Source organism: Protopterus annectens, chromosome 12.part0, assembly GCF_019279795.1.
Source record: "Protopterus annectens isolate FY-2018-M chromosome 12.part0, PAN1.0, whole genome shotgun sequence".
Classification (NCBI taxonomy): domain Eukaryota; kingdom Metazoa; phylum Chordata; order Ceratodontiformes; family Protopteridae; genus Protopterus; species Protopterus annectens.
The window spans coordinates 432,832,502-432,853,869 of record NC_056746.1 but is presented as its reverse complement, the minus strand read 5'-3'; the positions used below and the strand labels follow the sequence as shown (position 1 = coordinate 432,853,869).

Below are 21,368 nucleotides of genomic sequence, written 5' to 3'. Positions count from 1 at the left end.
AGTCTATATTCCAGACCTAGAGCAACAATCCATTTGAGATAAGCATTTCATGTGTATGCTACTAGGCTATAGACTCAATCATAGTATTGGGCCTTGCCACCATCTTTGTATATTGAGTGGTTCCATTTCTTCTTCTTGTTTTGTGAAAGTTTAGGTCATCTCCTATTTGGTCTGAAACAACATGTTGCCTCTCTTACAATGCTTCCATGCACTACACCTCCTCTGCTGTGACATATTGTGCTTTTTCACCATTAAGCCATGGCATCCATCAGTTGGACTATGTCCTCTTAGATACCCCACCCTCCTCCCATTTCCCTTCTCTACAATAATGGATACTTTAGAAAAATCTGAAAAATCCACCAGACAGTGCAGGCCTTGAACTTTTAGTGGATAGCTCTCTAAACGTGTGGTGAAAAAACTATGCATTTCTGTTGTATTTCATCTATTATAGATTTTTATACTTTCATTTTTCTAACTTGCTTTTGTTCCTTTTGGCTATGTGTTGTTTGTGCAGTAGTCCATCCATCCACAACCTCTTTTTCGCATTTGTGCATATGGGGTTGGTTTTCACTTCAACAATGATATCCATATGGAGATGCAACTTTTTTCTGTGCTTCATTTGGGCTTATTTGATGTGGCTTCAGTTGCATGCCATTGTATGGCTTTCATTTTCACTTCGGCCTCTTGTTTTCATTTTATTTATTGCTTATGGTTTTGTCTTGACAGGGCTTCTTCTATATTTGTCAGGTGATTATTTTTCTATAGACTGGCTGCATTCTGTTTGAGTTTTCCTTATGAGCCACTCAATAATTTCAAAAGCTGAGTATGTAAGGTTTCATTTTATTCTGTTAGATTAATTTACTCAGTTAGAGTGCAGTTAAATTTTAACTGCTTTACTTTCTGTATTGCATAGGCTGGTTCAAAGTGCATTTTTTTCTGTGTGAGTGTAGCTTTTTAGCACAAAGTAGCCAGAGTGAAGCTATCACTAAATGTGACATAGTTGGGGATGAAGATAACACTGTTTTTCACTCCAGCTAAATCACTTCCTGTGATATTTCCACTTTTAATTCAGTGAGATTGACAATACTTGTCTTAAATTTTCTCTCCTATTTTATGCCTTCACACAATTTTTTTTTGTTTTAATGATCATTGCCAAAATGTGCTACCAACTCCTAGAAATAAACTGTAGACAGATAAGTTTCACTGACTAGTAGTTTTCATAAACATATGACATTGTATAAGACTTATGTGCTGACAATTAATGTTTTTCCAGTGTACTCTCAAATATAACTTATTTCTCTTCACTTATAAATAATCTTTAGAAATGGATTGGATTCCATGAGCCATGGTGTATCAAGCTGAAACAAGAGAAGATTCCAAGACTAGAAGTGTACCCTAGAGATGAGTCATTTGCTGGTGATGAAATGCAAGCATTGTATCTTCAGCCAGATGCATTTTCAAACATTATGTATATTAAACCATTCACGGACATCTCCCAAATGTGTCAGAATCAAGATTCGGATACCTCTGTCTATAACTCTACCTCAGAAATGTGCCAGAATGTAGTATATAATTCAGACGAACCTACCAATGGCCGCAATGAGAATGCAAGTTCCAGCTGGTCATTTCTTTTGCAAGGAAGTTGTACAGAAATGGAAAATCCATTTCTACTGAACATTGTAAATGCAAATATATTAAGCCCTGCTCTGACTGATGTTAACAAAATATTGACCACTAACTGTGTGCAGAAAGATGAGAGCTTGTTTTCACTTCAGAATTCCTTTGAGCCTGCGGGTTTATCATGTTACTGTACTGAATACTGTACTCTGTCCTATAATGATACAGAGCACAGCCTGGTGCCAACAAAAATTCAGAAACCACTACCAAGAGATGCTGATAATTGTGGTGAAAGCCATAGTACAGAAACGGCAACTGACTGCAGCATGACTGAATCATCGCAAGCAGTTTAAACTATAACAGACTGTGGGGAAACATATATATATCAGACCTGCAGACTCTCTGTTCATAGAAGCTTAGCTATAGCTGACAAAAACGTTACATAATTGCACTATTTTGTAATGCATCAGTCACCATTACTGCCAATAAATAAACATTTTTTTTTCTGTCTTTCAAAATATCATTCTATTTTTTCTGATGATAGCGCATGTCAAGGCTGACACCTGCCTTTCAAAATATGCTGCCTGTATGAAGGTAACTATATTGTAGTTATTTTTATCTATTTTATGCTGTTCAGTTGTTAATCTGGTAAGCCTTAAGGCAAGTGTCTCTTCCATTGGACAGCCCAATAAAACTGTCTGAAGGAATCAAACCCAGAACTACAGAATAAAGATCATTAAGAGTTTGTAACTTTCTATGCTAGCTGGTCAAACAATACAAATAACTTTGGTAATATTGCTTTTCATTAATAAATTACAAAGTTACAATATGAATAGTTTTTCAATAACTTACATGTGGGTAATTAACACAAAATGTGTATAAAAACATACACTGTTTACTTCAAAAAATGTGATGGTTGCTTTAATTAAGGAGAACATGATGACTTATTTATCCATTGACAGCCAAATTCTAAAACAGTGCAGGCAACATAGATGGCAAGAACTGTCTTCCTTTCTTTTATTTTGGCAGCCAGATTAGCTCCACTGGGATGTGTTGAGGTAACTCAGAAACAAATAGATGATAAAGCGTCCTGTTCTGATACAACATGCAAACTGAGACTATAAGAATCCAATCCATGCATATTTTATATAACTCATTGGCTTTCCATTCTTCTAACCTCAAAATTATGCAGACTGTAGAGGGCTAAACATTTTTAGCAAAAGTATATAAAATAAATTTATAGAAAGTGACCTTGGAGACTAGTGAAATGATATTCACTTATGACGAGTGCCTTCACATCGTGACCTGAGGCTGCTGCATTAGTTTTCTCATTATATTGTACACATTTTAGACAAGTGGACAGCAGAGTGGCACAGTGAGCAGTGTTGCTACCTCACAACAAGAAACTCCATTTCTGCCCTTAAATGGGGTGTCATTTGTCCAAACTCCACGTCTTCCTTTTTTCATTGTACATTTTCTTTTGGTGCTCTAGTCTTCTAATCTGTCCATAAGTGTGCATCTAGTGTGAGAGTAACTGTGCATTCTGTGATAGGTTAGCACCATGCCCAGTTTGAACTTCATTGCTTTGTGCCCACTGATTGCTGGGGTGTGCTCCAGCATCATTGAAACTCTGAAAAGAACATAGTGGATTATCGAAAAATGAACTGGTAGGTGTTATAGTCTGGTGCTGGAACATCTTTATGCTGCTACTGGATGCCAAACCAGGGCAGTGCAATACTCCATGGTACAGTATGCAGCTATCTATGTAACCTAGTGCAGAGAAACAAGCCTCCAAATTAACCAGACTCTCAGCATGACATTTAGCCTCCAACATAAAAATGATCCTATGAGGCATAAAGGGAACTATGAACTAAAGGCACCCTACTTATTTCCATCCAGAGGACCAATCAGTATGTGCTGCTTTTATGGGTCATCAAACATAATAGCATTTTGGTGTCTAGTCATTTTGCATCCATAAATTCTAAATTTTCTACACACACTAGAAGGATCGTGGGATGAAAATTGCTTACATCCACACATAATGTTATTGCCTAGTCTTTGATGTGCTAAAGCTTTCTCTGGAGTCTTATGTAGTCCTACCACCTTCTACTTGGGCACTGTAGTGCTCACAAGAGCTAAGTCCTGTATCCACTAACTAAAAACATAATGCTGTGTAGTTATGAAGCTAGAGGTTTGCATTGCAGGCATACCAGACTCCATTTACAGCTGTAGAACCCAAAATAGATTGCTAGAGTTTTCTTTTCTGTGTGACAGTGTCATTCCCACTTACTAAAAAAATCAAATGAATAAATAAATACGTACATATATATTTAGCCTTTACCCTCACATCTCCACTTTATGGTAATAAAAGTAGAAGAGGTAGGCCATTACTCTTTGAAACTCGTCTCACTTTTCTCATTTACCCTAATGATTATGTCCTTTCATGTTTGCATGCATTTTAGAAAGTTTTGGCTTAACAATGGCATTGACTACCTACCAGCTTTACATTCTGCTGCCAGATTGGGCCACATTTGTGGTATCCCAGCCTACCACTTTTATCAATAACACAATATCAGGTATTTTTCAGAACACAGAATACAAGAATATCACCAGATTTAAAAAAAAATCATTACACTGGGCATTGAGCTGGCACCTCGGCGTTTCGTAAAAATCTACTGCCAATCATTAGCATACCGGAGTTCCACTGTGGCGACCCCTTACCTGGAAAAAGCCGAAAGACAAACAACAACAACGACAACCAATATTATAAAAGAGAAATTTGATAAGGTATGTCTGCTGATGGATGAAACCTATCCAGATATGTGTGTGTGTGTATGTGTTTTTACAAACTATAGGTAAAAGATAATGCAAACTTGACAATAAATAGTTATAAACAGAAACTTGCCACTAGGAAAGGATGTATAGGTAGTACAATTACAATTATTGTTAAAAATGCTTCTGAACTGAGAACAGTTCCATTATATTTGATAGAGTAATCTTCTGAAGACAATATAAGCAGAGGGAGGTATAGATGACTAATGAGTTTTGCTCTTATAGCTGCATCATTTACCCAGAACTAGAGTAGGAACAACCAAAAATGTTACTAAAGTTTTTTTTTAATCATACATCATCATCATAATTATATTACAATCATTAAAAACTAAACTTATCCACTTTTAAAGGGGAAAGAAACACATTTCTGACATGCACCTATTACTGTGCAATAAAGTTTCACTTAAAATGCTATCTTCATAAAGTTGATAGGTATAAAGGCATATTAGATATTCCAACAGCAACTATAGATACCATTAGCATAATTTGTTCCCAGTAAATGCGCGCACACACACACACACACACACACACACACACACACACACACACACACACACACACACACACACCATTATTCGGACTCCAAGTCTTCATAAAAGAATTTTAGCAAAAACATTGAAATATTCCAGTGGAGAAAATGTCTTCAGTTTTTCTCATTAAACCAGAAAATTATATTTATTGAAAATAAACGAATAAAAAAGTCTGGGCAGCTAAGTTTGTTCTTGAATTAACATTTTTTTTTTTCATTTTCAAAATAAAAGTAAAGGCTTAATTAAAACTTTTAAATCATACTTTCCATGAAGCAAAAATGATTACATAATTTAAGTTACATGATCATTTTATGATGTTAAGCTTCAGGTATATAAAATACTACATAGTATATGTAAGAAAACAATTTAATTTTAACAGAAGCAATTAAATGCAGTACAAGATAATACGTTAAAATATGAAGTATGATTCAGCTTGTCATTTCTTTTTAGAAAGTCCATATAACCATGGTACTAGCTAGCAGCAAAAATGTCTTTAGCTGTATCAGGGATAATGGGATACAGCAGCAAGCTCTATCAATTTGACTGTAACATCAACAACTGGACAAAATATGTATAACAGAATAACTTGCACTGATATATTTATATTTACAAAATGGGCTTGGAGTATTAGCAATCACCACTGGACACGAAACATTCAAAATGGGCGGATTAATGTATGGGAAGAGACTGGTAAAAACAAGTGTGTCCATGGGCTGAGTTTGAAATCCTTTACTGGAGTCATAATTTTCTTTTCCCACACTAAGTACTGCCCTTTAAAAGCCATGGTTAGCAATCTGGAAAAATAAAATAAATAAAAACAACAGAACAAACACATATTGCTGCAGCAGCAGCAAGAACTTGCTATTTCCTTTCCCCTGGCTAACCATGGTGCTTAAAAAGCCAAGGTAGCAAGCAGAAACAAAAAACAATAATGCAAGTAGCTACAGCCACAGTTAAAAGGATGTGTATGTGGTGTGTGTTGTAATGGCTTGGACTTTGTCTGACGCAAAAAGTTAAAGTATATTAAGGTAGCTATTGTTTATGTATTGAAGCATTCACCTCACAATCATTAATTTTATTACAGACATCTGAGCTGTGCATAGTCAACAAAATGAATACATCTATGTGGCTGCATGTGTGTGTGTGTGTGTGTGTGTGTGTGTGTGTGTGTGTGTGTGTGTGTGTGTGTGTGTGTGTGTGTGTGTGTGTGTGTGTGTGTGCATATGTGTTTGTCCATCTGAGATTCTGTACATGCGTGAGACTGTGTTTCTCTGTCTCTGCATGTGTGTGTGTGTGTGTGTGTGTGTGTGTGTGTGTGTGTGTGTGTGTGTGCGTGTGTGTGTGTCTGTTTGTAGACATTATTAAGTACTTACATACCGTATATTTTGGATGTAATAGACATATCTTAGACAAATTTTAAAACATTGCAAGTTACTGCATGTGTCTGAAACAAGGGAGGACTTACGTAATTTATCAATACTAATATTTTTACTGAGATTAAAGCAAAATAGATTTTCCTGATTTTCATGTGTAAAATTGCTTTCAGTCTGTTGTACAGATGTACTATATTGTTTTACATAAAATGGATATTTATACAATACAAATCCAAAATCAGAAGAGGTTGATACTCCACAACAAACGAAGCAAACCAGATGAATGAAAAGACAAGTCCTTTATTCGAATAAGTAAGCGCTTTCACGTTGCTCAGAACGCTTCATCAGACTTCAACAAACCATAAAAATTTGAATCAACTTATATATAAGTAAAACACCAATGAAAATCACATTAGCAAGTCACATGCAAGTTACAAAAATACATCATTTCCTTTCCATAAAAATTACATAAAATAAAATATATAAATATATATATCCTAAAAATCTCATGCTAATTAATGAATAGTAGAAGTAAAATGTTAAAACATACTAAAACATATATTAGATAATGAAACATATTACTACTGTTTAATGTTTCAAAGGTTTATCTAATAAAAATGGTCTCAATGAAAATTTATCATTGAGACCATGACCTTTATTCGCAGATAGCTTAATTATCCACTTTGCCTCAGCTTTTTCTGTCTTATTGCCAATATTACCAAGTCTTTCTGTCTCTGTTAACTGTCCTATTACTAAAAATCTAAAGGCATGTGTGGTGTCATTTTGTAGTACATGCTTGGCTAGGGCATTCCCTTCATTCTCTCTATGTATAGCATACAAATGCTCTCGTATCCTTTCTCTTAAAGTTCTATTAGTCTTTCCTATATAGAAACAATAACATTTTATGCAGGATGCTAAATAAATCACATTTCTTGACTTGCAATCAGCGTATTCATTGAACTCATATTTAACACCAGTGTCTGGATGTATAAAAACATTAGATTTCATTATATATATACACTGGTTGCAAGAGCGACATGCAAATGTACCCTTTCTCTCAGAGGAGATCTTATTTTTAGGCACTCTCTCATAACAAAGCATACGTTTCAAAGATTTAGTATTCTTATAGCTAAAAGATGGTTTCTCACCCACTAAGTCTTTTATACCATCATCTAACTGTAGAATATTCCAATGTCTCTTAATAATGTTGACAATAGAAGTATTATTATTAGTAAAGGGTATCACTAGTCTCCTCTTATCATTATTCCTCACTATAGGTCTCTCATCTATACTGCCTTGTTTTTTAATAAAATGACGTCCTAGATGTGTATGTTCGAAAGTATCCAATGAACGCATATCTCTATTGCAATAGCCTCTATCTCTAAAATCACTTTCTATATTTTTTAATGCATTAGAAAAAACCAAATCATCACTAGTTATGTTTGAAAAACGTTTCACCTGATTATTTACAATGTTTTTATGTATATGGGGGGGATGCATGCTACTTCTGTGAAGAATAGCATTCTTCCTACATGCCTTCCTAAATACTTCTGTTTCTAGAGTATTGTCTTTTTTGCTCAATGTCACATCTAAAAAATCAATTGTGTTATGTGAATACATTTCAGTCAACCTAAGAAATGTGGTAGTTCCATTAATATATAGAACAAACTCTTTCAGGAGCTCTAATGTGCCTCCCCAAATTAAAAAAAAGGTCATCCACAAAACGTTTATAATATTTTATAGAAGTGGAGTAAGCCAAATGTTCTAAAACATACGTATTCTCCCAATATGCTAACACAAGGTTAGCATAAGAGTTTGCACAAGATGTGCCCATAGCTACTCCTTTAATTTGAAGGAAGTATTCATTATTAAAGGTAAAAACATTGTGACAAAGAACCATTTCTAACAGCATTGTGAGTTTAATAACTTGATTATTGCTAAGTCCTTTGTTTAACAAATATAACCTTAAGAAATCTATCCCTACATCATTGGGTATGCAGGTGAAAAGAGAAACAACGTCTAGTGTTACCATATAATCTGTAGTTTCTAGAATATTGTTCTCATTGAAAGGTGCTAGTGTTTCCAAAAACTGTTTCGTATCACGTAATATAGATTTAGTAGATTCCACGGCTGGTCTCAAATTTTTTTCTAGAAAAATAGATATTGTCTCAGTTAACCAGCCTCTGCCAGATACTATTGGTCTAAGTGGAGGATTATGTGTAGTCTTATGTACCTTAGGTAAACCTCTAATTACTGGTATCACAGGTTTCTCTAACAAAAATATTTGTACAGTTCTTCATCAATAATCCCACACATCAACATGTCATATAAATCTGCATGTACTGTTTTTATTAATTTATCTAAATCTGACATGCTCAATCTCTTATAAGTAGTAGTATCTGAAAGCATTTCTAACATAGTATCATGGTAGTAGCCGGTATCTAGAAGCACTGTAGCTCCCCTTTGTCAGCTTGTCGAATGACTATACTAGTATTGTTCTTTAAATCATGAAGGGCTAACTTCTCTTCCTTGGTAATATTGTAAAATCAAGTTTTGTATTGTCAGATTCAAAAACTTCAACAAATCATCACTGCAAGCTCTTTCAAAACTTTCCAATAAAGGATGTATAGCAGGCATATATGTAGAAGGTTTTTTAAAAGACAAAACATCAGTATTAGAAGCATTGTTACCAAACTGTAAACCAAGTGCAATATTTCTAACAAAACATTTTATGTCAACAATTAAATCACTTACATCAGTCCCCTGAGAGGGAATGAAGGACAAACCTTTGTTCAAAATCCTTCTTTCATTGTCCATAAGCATGTGACTGGAAAGATTAATAATCAAGTCCTGGTTACAGTTTTGAAAGTTTTTTTCTGAAATTCTAACTGGCCTCCTGATATCTTCCTTTTCCTGGTGGTTTGTGGACTCCAACTGCACCTCATCTCCTGTCGAAAAGGGAGTGGAAAACGGAGAGAAGTGTCATTAGATTCAGCTGAAACAGTTCCACTTGTTGATATAGGTGTTTTTCTTCTCACTACAGGTGCTGACATGGTCGTTGTATTTAAAACATCAGAGTGTACTGTATTCACACTGGGGCATTGTTCACTGACTGCTGCTTCTACCTGAGAAGAGGAAGCGGGCATGGAAGGAGTAGGAGCAGATAAAGTGTTACGCTCAGAGAAAGGCATTTCAATGTTAGTGCGCGTCGCAGCATATGTTGTCCTGGTGGACTCTCTCAGCCAGGAGAAGACGTTCCCCCTCGAGAAATCCATACAGTCTCTTTCTAATTTCTTCTTTTTTGCCAATAATAACTTGTTATCTAACGCTTGCATTGTAGTCGCTATATCAGAAAGAAAATCTTCTTTCTGTGTGTTAGTGAGAGCTGCAGTCAATTTTTCTTCTAAAGCTATAGCTTCTTGCTGAAGTTCCAACTCTATCAAAGTATATTGCTCAATAAGTAGTCTCATGTAGGCATAGCTCGTATCTAAATTAAGTTGCTGCCACTTAGACAAAAGTTCAGGATAGGCAGAGCCAAAAGTAGGCATTTTAACAAACGAAGACCTCTAGGAACAACTTTAAAATTAATGCATGCCTCCATATGTCTTTTTTGCCACTGGGCATTCTTAATTTTACTAAGGTTGTCCTCGAGCTTTCTCATTGTTTGTAAAACATCTACATGCCAATCAGTATCTCTGTGTGTAGAGGCTGCTTTTGCTAATTCAGCATAAGACAGTTTTAAAAGTGGATTAATACCTTCTGTTAAGATTTCTGTAAGACCCAAAGATCTGGATTCAAGTAACACATTGCTGGTTTCTTCTGTCATGTCCCTTCAGTGAACAAAATAGCAGAGTTCAGCAAGAAAAGAACACTGTCAGGGTAAGGTATCACCTCCCAAAAAAAGCACAAATCCAAAATCAGAAGAGGTTGATACTCCACAACAAACGAAGCAAACCAGATGAATGAAAAGACAAGTCCTTTATTGAATAAGTAAGCGCTTTCACGTTGCTCAGAACACTTCATCAGACTTCAACAAACCATAAAAATTTGAATCAACTTATATATAAGTAAAACACCAATGAAAATCACATTAGCAAGTCACATGCAAGTTACAAAAATACATCATTTCCTTTCCATAAAAATTACATAAAATAAAATATATAAATATATATATATCCTAAAAATCTCATGCTAATAAATGAATAGTAGAAGTAAAATGTTAAAACATACTAAAACATATATTAGATAATGAAACATATTACTACTGTTTAATGTTTCAAAGGTTTATCTAATAAAAATGGTCTCAATGAAAATTTTTTAATTTGGGGAGGCACATTAGAGCTCCAGAAAGAGTTTGTTCTATATATTAATGGAACTACCACATTTCTTAGGTTGACTGAAATGTATTCACATAACACAATTGGTTTTTTAGATGTGACATTGAGCAAAAAAGACAATACTCTAGAAACAGAAGTATTTAGGAAGGCATGTAGGAAGAATGCTATTCTTCACAGAAGTAGCATGCATCCCCCCCATATACATAAAAACATTGTAAATAATCAGGTGAAACGTTTTTCAAACATAACTAGTGATGATTTGGTTTTTTCTAATGCATTAAAAACTATAGAAAGTGATTTTAGAGATAGAGGCTATTGCAATAGAGATATGCGTTCATTGGATACTTTCGAGCATTACACATCTAGGACGTCCTTTTATTAAAAAACAAGGCAGTATAGATGAGAGACCTATAGTGAGGAATAATGATAAGAGGAGACTAGTGATACCCTTTACTAATAATAATACTTCTATTGTCAACATTATTAAGAGACATTGGAATATTCTACAGTTAGATGATGGTATAAAAGACTTAGTGGGTGAGAAACCATCTTTTAGCTATAAGAATACTAAATCTTTGAAACGTATGCTTTGTTATGAGAGAGTGCCTAAAAATAAGATCTCCTCTGAGAGAAAGGGTACATTTGCATGTCGCTTTTGCAACCAGTGTATATATATAATGAAATCTAATGTTTTTATACATCCAGACACTGGTGTTAAATATGAGTTCAATGAATACGCTGATTGCAAGTCAAGAAATGTGATTTATTTAGCATCCTGCATAAAATGTTATTGTTTCTATATAGGAAAGACTAATAGAACTTTAAGAGAAAGGATACGAGAGCATTTGTATGCTATACATAGAGAGAATGAAGGGAATGCCCTAGCCAAGCATGTACTACAAAATGACACCACACATGCCTTTAGATTTTTAGTAATAGGACAGTTAACAGAGACAGAAAGACTTGGTAATATTGGCAATAAGACAGAAAAAACTGAGGCAAAGTGGATAATTAAGCTATCTGCGAATAAAGGTCATGGTCTCAATGATAAATTTTCATTGAGACCATTTTTATTAGATAAACCTTTGAAACATTAAACAGTAGTAATATGTTTCATTATCTAATATATGTTTTAGTATGTTTTAACATTTTACTTCTACTATTCATTTATTAGCATGAGATTTTTAGGATATATATATTTATATATTTTATTTTATGTAATTTTTATGGAAAGGAAATGATGTATTTTTGTAACTTGCATGTGACTTGCTAATGTGATTTTCATTGGTGTTTTACTTATATATAAGTTGATTCAAATTTTTATGGTTTGTTGAAGTCTGATGAAGCGTTCTGAGCAACGTGAAAGCGCTTACTTATTTGAATAAAGGACTTGTCTTTTCATTCATCTGGTTTGCTTCGTTTGTTGTGGAGTATCAACCTCTTCTGATTTTGGATTTGTGCTTTTTTTGGGAGGTGATACCTTACCCTGACAGTGTTCTTTTCTTGCTGATTTATACAATACAGTTGTTTTATTATTCTGAATGAAGATGTCTTCTGCAACAGATGTAAAAACTGTGAAATTCTTCATGCTCAAAAAAGAAGTTGGACAGCCCGAAGTACATTACAACTTTTAAAGCTTCCTCTGTACTTCTTCTCTTTGTCCTAAGCCTGCCACAATATCCATTTCACCCCAGTTTTCCTTTCTACATACTAAGCAAAATAAGCTAACAAATCATCATTTCTCTGATTAATAATTAGCTCACTTTTATTAAATCATGGCATAGCCATGGCCTGTTTTCACAGTTCTGAAATATAACTGCAACCTACAGCTAATAAGCAGGCACATTTAGTATACCTGGTTGCTGAGACACACATACACACACACACACACACACACACACACACACACACACACACACACACACGCATACACATGCACACACACACATACACTTGTGTATCATTATCCCTTGATTAGCAAAAAGGAATTAATATTATACAAAATGATTTACTTTACAGCAATAAACATTGCTTTGTAAGGGCTTATCTTACTACAGATCCTAATAAGGATAAAGATCCTACCAAGGTGTAACTGGCTCCCTCGTCTTTATGTTAATGCAGTTGTAGAACAGGCATCACATAAATGAAGACAATTTTGATAATCACCATTCTGTCCTCTTAAGCTGTAGTCTCACACTAGAAAATCAACTGCAACCTCCATAGAAGAACAGTGGGAAGGCTCAAATAGCTTTAAAAGTTGTGATGTACTTTAGGCTGTCTATCCTTTTTTTGAGCATGAAGAGTTTCACAGCTTTTAAATCTGTTATTGAATCAGAAACACATCACTTCTGACAAGTGTTTGTGAGGCAGCTCTAATTGTAGTATAATTTGTAAAGCTGCAAAATATGTTATGCTCTTAAAGTTTCATTCTTCCTTCTTTTTTTTGCTATGTTTTCTCTATGTCTTTTAGTACATTGGAGCAGTTGAAGATCCATGTGTACAAAGACTTGTGTGTTTCATTCTCCCTCTTTACATAAGTGGTAACAAATGCTGCAGGTAAACCTTCTAGCTTTACAAAGAATTATAATGCAGTCTCACACAATATAATCAAGTTGTTACATATTCTGGAAATAGATGTCAAAATTCAAGTCATAAGCTTTACTTTATTCCACTCTCAAGATGAATTCTTGGCAGCCATTTCTCAAACGTAATAACTTAGTTGTGATCAGATACTTAATAATAATTCTTTACAATGATCGTGATCTCAAAACTCATAACAAAGAATATTTATATTACTGGGATCATGTTAATTTTCCATTCAACAGCAAAGTAAATATCATCTCCAAATATATTAAATTCTAATCCTAATTCTTCATCTTAAAGTTAATAGCGCTATAAATGCTATCAGTAGGAATATGAAATGTTCCTGGGTGGAGACTTCACAATCTAAGCATAGTCCAGTACTTATAAAGCCGCTGAAGTACTGAGAGCATTAGCCAAATGCATGGGTAACGAGCTGCTCCGGGAAGAAATGGAGTTTGAATCCAGCAGTATAACAAAAGTATCAGAGTGACATCTGACTGAGAAGCAAAACGACAATGAGACAATGAATGGACATCCAGATGTCATCTTGGGCTTATACCAGGTGAACAAGACATTGACAAAACAATATGTAAATTTGGAGACAAAACTTCAATGACACAAAGGTAACAGCACTGATAAAAAAAGACAAGGTGCATTGTACACATATTTGCATGACTGGAGAAGAATATATCTAGAATCTAAGAATATATCTATATGTATATGTATATAGCTATATATATATATATATATATATATATATATATATATATATATATGCACATATAGATAAGTAAAGGTCGGGAGCATTGGCTGGTCTTCAGGCAAACCCTATTACAATTGAAAGAGTGCTTATTTTGCTCATAGCCAGAACTTGCAACTAGACGGTCTCATCATATTTTGGTGAGGTCTGAAACTTTTATTGTAAAATATCAATTCCACTTTACTCTGAAAATGTGGCAAAATATAAAACAAGGAAAGAAAAGGATCATTGCTGGAAATGGCTTTTCAGTTCAGATAAACTGAATAAAAGTGTGAATGTTGACTAAGGAAGTTAAAATTTAGGATGTTGTACCCAGTTTTTCCTAACATTTCTTTTCCAGAATGAGCAACTATTTCACAAACTCACAAGAAGCATTCAGCTTTATACAGGAGTATGAATTCAAGGAGGCAAATGGTGGCCCTGTGCATAATTCTGTGGAGGTGACAGGTGATTTATTTATGCAGAATGTTGGAGGTCCACTGAGAGATGACCCACAGAGGCAGAAAAATACGGAGGAGGTTGACAAAACCAAAGTAGTTTCCCGTCATAGTTTACACACAGAATACAATAAAGAAAAAAGTTTACTGCTACAGAAAAATAATGCCAGAGAATTTAAGAGACTCTGGTCAATATTTAGTTTATCATGCCTTTTGAAAAATTAAAAATGTAACATTTGTATTTTATTTTCTTAACAAGATACATGAACTAAATGGCTGAGATTTATGATAATGTGCAGAACTTGCAATGCTTGTACAACAGGGTGTCACTGCACAGTAGTTTAGACACTAATTACATATCCAGAGAGAGAGAGAGACAGGCAGTGGGTTTGTGCAGAGTAACTGTATTTGATTTACCCAACTGACCTGTGTAACAACTGTACAATCAGAGAAAGTGTGCAGTGAAATGTGTACACAGAAGCAGGAATCGAAGTCCATACAGTGGTCACATGCCAGCTTATATGAGCCTAGTGAAAAATGAAAACATGATATCACACATCATCACTGCTTGAAGTAAAGCAGACGCTATACAGCAGGGCAGTACAAAGTTATACAGACATATGGTATCAGCAACTGCAGTCCTGTGATGTCCACATATGTGGACACCTGTCATATGTATACAAAGGAAGGAAAGCGGTTTATAGGAAAGTAGGAAAACTGGGGAGGTAGCAATCAGAGGGGCACACTGAAAGGCAATATACAGGAGTGCACAGAATGATAGGCAAGGTAGGATAACATTTTTTATGGAACCCCTTAGTTCTTTGTATATAGAGAGAGAAGGGAAGAGAGGAAGGGGAAACAAAAGAAAAGAATGTAAAGGGGAAATGCCAGTGTGCAAGGCCATACAGATACATGGAAAAATACAAACAGGGGTAGACATGCACATACTGTGATAGGGAGTATGGAATGCACAGAATGAAACAGAGGATGGACAAATGATAGGAAAGGTTAGACAATATGCAGTGTATGGAGGGTGACAAAAGAAGAAGGGGATCACACCAGGCTGGAGACAGAGTGCTGTACAAGCAGCAGAATGATATTTGCCTTCCCAGCCCAAAGAGACATTATTGTGATCCATTAGGAGAAGATGGATAGCAGCCAGTGGTATGGACTACACAACAATCAGAACATCATAGATCAGTTCTAAGTAAAGAACACCACAAACAAACTCAATGAAATGCCACAAAGTTACTTTAAACAACGCTGCCAATGTTAAAATTAATAAATACTTTGTATTAAGCATTTTCTTCCTTCCAAGACTTCTTTAGAACACAAATTAATACTGATTTTTCTGCTGTTTAGACAGCCTTGTCATCACATGATTATATACATTTCCATTTTAATTTAAAAGCTGTTTAATATTACAAACTTAAAATCTTAACTTTTAAAACACATTATAATATGATAAATATGTATGCAAAATTTAGGTTGTTGTACCCAACAAAACTTCTAAAAACGTCTACTATAAAGTTATATTTATTCAACTATCATTTAAAATTACCATGCATCAACTTTAACATCCCTATTAAAGAGATTGTCATGAGAAAAACAGTAGCATTTAATTTTAATTGCCATTTCATTTCTTTCTCTTCCAATCTGACATCTTAATCATCCACTCATGTCTAATACGGGTACAAATTCATTTATCTTTTTACTCTCTACTTCCTTCATAATTATATCCAACAACATATCATCACATCCTCTTTCTATAAACGTTTGTCTCAAGATTAGACTTTCTTCCATATAAATGTAATCTCTCCTGATGAGTCTAGAAAGTCTGACTAATTGTCCTTTAAATATATTATGTTTATTAGGAAATGAAAAGTTAGAAAAAAATGGAAAAAAATAAATAATATTAGCAGAAGTGATTCAATGGTCATAAGTTATAGTATAGATGGGAGTAGTATGAAATGCATTGTTAGAAACAATTGGAACATAATAAAAAATAATCAAGAATTAGTGAGTGTCTTAAGTTTGGAACCTACATTTACTTACAGAAGTAGTAGCAACTTAAAATGTATAGCTGAAAATGATAATGGACAGGAGACTATTAGTGACACCAAAAGAGGCACATATAGTGCGGTAGCTATTCTTATTGTAGTTACATACAGGAAGGGGCATGTATAACGGGTCTATATTATATCAGCGAATGCTTAAAAAAGCGAACGCTGATTGATCGACCTTATGTAAGCGAAAGCTTATAATCTCGAACTGTCAGATCAGCGATTTTTTTCCTAGGGAAAAAAATCACTGATCGAAAACACATACACACAACACAAGCACACCAAACAAACAGAAATCCACACACATACACCTAAAATCTGACACCTAACCCTACACTAAACTATGCACACACCACTAACTATCCACTTACCTTAACCCAAACCCTAACCCTAAGGTCTGTCACTATCGCACACTCACCTCACCCGCTCCCTAACCCTAACTCACCTAAATCCACCCTAACCCTCATATCCACACAATCGCACACATACCTAACCTGAGCCCTAACCCTAACTCACCTAAACCACCCTAACACTCACATCCACAGAATCACACACTTACCTGAATCCGACCCATAACTTTTCACCACAGCACTGAAAATACCGAAGCAACAGAAACGGACAACCAAATTCTTTCCCTAGGAAAAAAATTGGGTTTCTGCTGCTTCAACATTTTTCACTTTTGCTAAAATAAGGTTGATCAATCAGCGTTCGCTTGTTTAAGCATTCGCTGATCTAATATAAACCCTGTATAACAGTAGCATCTTGGGAGGAAAGTATCAGATCACCATGTTTTTTAACTGTAGTTCTTATGGAATAGTTTACATTGCCTTGTGTAACACCTGTGAAGCTTCCTATACAGGTAAGACCATTAGGAAACTGAGTAAAAGAATTAGTGAACACGTATGATATAAAAAAGAAAAGACAAAGAAAATCCTCTTTACAGACACACTTTAATATGTAAGGAATTTATGAAATTTACATTTTTTGTTATAGATAATGTCATTATTGGTGAGGGGGTGATGATGATGTCATATCAGAAGAGAAAGAAATGAAATGGCAATTAAAATTAAATGCTACTGTTTTTCTGTTGTTAATGACAATGTCTCTTTAACAGGGACATTGAGGTTGATGCATGGTAATGTTAAACAATAGCTGAATAAATGTAAATGCATAGTAGAAGATTTGTTGTGTACAACATCCTAAATTTTGCATATATATCATATTATAGTATAATGTACTGTGATTTTAAAAGTTAAGATTTTAAGTTTGTAATATTAAACAGCTTTTAAATCAAAACAGAAATGCATATAGTCATGTGTCAACAAGATTATTTAAACAATTGGGCTATAGAACACACCCCTTTCTTGCAGCTCAATGGTTGGGGCCTGGCAGTTGACCAAACATGTAATCTCATTCAGGTAGCTCTCTATTCTGGTCATGTGTCTGCCCACTGCTCTCTCAACGTACACCACCTGCTCCTGGTAAACCTGGACCATCTTGGCAATGGCATTGTGCTACCTGTCCGTAAGAGGTTGGGAATCCCCCCAAATGAGGCACTACCAACCTTATCACTCACAACTTCAGCAAAGGTGAGCTACAAATGAGGTGCCTGCTGGGCACATCTATCATCCAGTTCTACAGGACGATAGACGTGCCCAGGATGATAGACAGGGACCTTGCCATAAGGGAATCTATTATTTCAGTGGAATGGATATATTTAAAATGCAATAGGTCAGAATTTGTCAGCAGAACTGACACTACCAGGACACTAGCCTATCTTGCCTCTTGTGGTAGGTGATGTGATACGTGTCTCATTCTGCTCATGCTATAACAGAAAGAGTCACATCAGATAAGTATGACAAAGGTAAAGTAAGATGTTAGGGCAGCACTGACATCCTACAGTCCCTTATACATGTCCTACTACCTGCATCTCAGGCAACAGGCAAGTGTCTCTCCCCACTGCATATATTTCAATTTCCTTTTCACAGGTAACTTGTCTAATAAAATTCTCTACAAAAAAAAAAATAATCTGTGTCATACAAACTTTCAAACCTTTTCCTTCTGTTTTTTATTACTATTTTCATCTTCTTTTAATTCCTTCTATGGGTACACCAAAAAATTCAAAAATTATGTCATTCTTTTCTTATATCTCATTCCTCTTTTTGTCTTTCTTTTAGCTTTCTCAAAATAAATGCAAATATGTTAAATGTACCACTGGATTGTTTTTAAACTAAACCACCTTCTTCTTCCTCTTCTCATCAGGCTCAACCTTGAACCCCAAACGAAGCTAAAAAAATCCCTAATAACTCATTTTCCATCTGAGTGGGAAACATATACATTCCCCTTAAATATGCTATTTTTCCTAATGCATAAGTATTCAACATATATTTCTTTTTTCTGAAATGATAAAAGCTTTTCGTTATGCTATTTTTATTTGTTCCAGTATCTTTCCATTGACTTATTATACTTTCATTCTCACCAAATGCCACTCCCAAAATCTTTATTTTCTTTCTTTTGAAATATATTCCATTTATTTTTTTATCTCACCAAACCCTTTCACTTCATTTTGTATAACTGTAGACCTGCTTTTTTATCAGCTTTTCAATACGTATTACAGCCTCACTTATCCACCCCTTGTTTTTTTTTGTTATTAGAACTAAATCATCTGCATATGTCATACATATTGGTAATATAACATTTCCTTTCATCCCACATCTTGCCTCCCTAATTTCATACTTACATATCTGTACTACTTATACAAATAAACGTATATTCGTTGGTCATCCCTATTTTACTCTTCTCTTAATACTTATTTTCCCACCAATTCATTTATCTTAACTTGTACTAATACATTTTCATACCATTTCTTTATTACATTAATTTTTTCCTGTGTTCTATGATTCTAAAACCTGACACTTTGCTCCATGGCTCACTTTATCAAAGGCTTTAGCTATGTCATATGCTATCAGTCTTACTTCTGTATTTTCTTTAAGTACCATATTTGCTACTTCTTTCACTATAATTAACATTTTTATCTCTCTTCCTTTTGTACCATAGATCCCTTCTCCTGCTATCTTATCCAACACTTTCTCCATCTTTTTTGTAGTATTTCCAGAAATATTTTATAGCCAGTATTTCATAGTGTTATAGCCCTCTGAAGTTTTAAATATTTTCTTTCATTCTTTTTCCATATACATTTTATCATTCTTTTTCCATTATACCTTCCTTCATCCATTCATTTAACATTAAAAATAAATTTATCTTGTCTTTTTTTTCATTTTCTAATAATACTCATAACTTACACAATCAAATCCTTGTGCTGATTCATTCTTACCTTCTCTTATCACCTTCTCTATTTTTTCTATTGTTACATAATTTTCTAAAAAAAAACTACTTTTTCAGATATTCTTTTCACTTTTCACTCTACTTTCCCATCTATGTCCTCTTTGTCATAGATTTTTTCCTTACAAAATTGTCTATCACCTCCATAATATCTTCTTGTTTGTATTTTATGCCTCCTTTGCAACTTAAGATAACATCCATCCTCCCTTCTCCCATTTTACTTCTTTTTCTAAATAAGCGGAAACCTCTTATTTTTTCCTTTCAGAAAAAAATTCCTATGCAACATCATTTTTACTTTTTCTCTATTCCTTTCATACCTCTTTTTTTTCTGTTTCCCTTATTTTGCCACTTACTTGTTCTATCTCTTTCTCATAACTTTGTAAAATTTCTTTAGGTGAAAACCTTAGTACTTTTTTAATTCTTTCTACTTCTAAATGTATTTTTGTACTTCTGCTTATGCAATACCCACCACCATGTCCATTTTTTATAAAATGGTCTCATTGTCTTATGATCTTTCCATAATATTTATTTTCTTTTATCATGTTTTCCTCCTTTTTAAATGCTGCAGATAATCTCTTTAGCCCATTTACCTCCTTTATTATTTCACTGTCTTCCCCTACTCTGGCCCATACTGCTCTATGATCTGAAAACTAAGCCCTCTGTACCCCAAATTATTTTTCTCATGTCTTTAGAGTAAACTATATAATCAATTTCAGTTTTAAAAATACCCTTATATATGTCCATTCTCTATTCTTTCCTACATTTAAATCTCCACATTTTATTAATTCCTTTAACATATTAATATCCTGTGCTATTTTCTGTTTTCTTTCCCCAGATTACAGGTACAAATCTACTACTATCACTATTTACATATATACTAATGCATTTTTTTAATTTCTTCAAATAACTTTCTGTCCATCAAATTAGTATACAAATAAATCACTATTAATGTTATACATTTTATCTTATTCTCATATCACGTATCACTACCTTTCCTGCTAAAACTATTGATGCATCTAAATTTTTTATTTCTTGATTTATTATAAGAATTACTATTCCAGAACATCCTTCATTTCCTACAGAGCAAAAAAAAAAAAACTGACCTCCCCATACTGTTTTTTTTTTGTTACATCTGACATCTAGCAAGCAAAAACATCTATTTTTATTTGTACACCATTCCGTCACCACCAAACCTCTTATATAATCTCTAATGCTATGTACATTTAATGTTAAAATTCCTATTTCATTCTTTTCCGTTTTCTGTTAGTGTTTTACTTCCAGATCTTATTTTTTCTTTCCTTCTGTAAGTCTCACACCAAATGATTTTTCATTATCTTGTTCTTCTTCTGTCTCCATTTCTCCCACTTCTTCCTCTTCAGTTTCAAAAATTTCAAATCTGTTCTCTTCCTCTATATCAATAACCCCACTTTGATCTGTTTTTCTTCTCTAACTACCTATTTATTGTTTAAAATTTCTTCAATATCCCCTTCCTCA

At 34.2% G+C, this 21,368-nt stretch overlaps 1 protein-coding gene across 1 annotated transcript in view; it reads left to right on the top strand.

Annotated features, from left to right (window-relative positions):
* Positions 1–2,353, top strand: part of LOC122817333 (interleukin-9 receptor-like) — a 422,708-nt gene extending 420,355 nt beyond the window's left edge. The window contains exon 10 of the mRNA XM_044090548.1: positions 1,323–2,353. Coding sequence (XP_043946483.1) covers positions 1,323–1,970 — 648 coding nt within the window. The 3' untranslated portion in view covers positions 1,971–2,353. The remainder of the gene's footprint in view (positions 1–1,322) is intronic.
* The last annotated feature ends 19,015 nt before the right edge of the window (positions 2,354–21,368 follow it).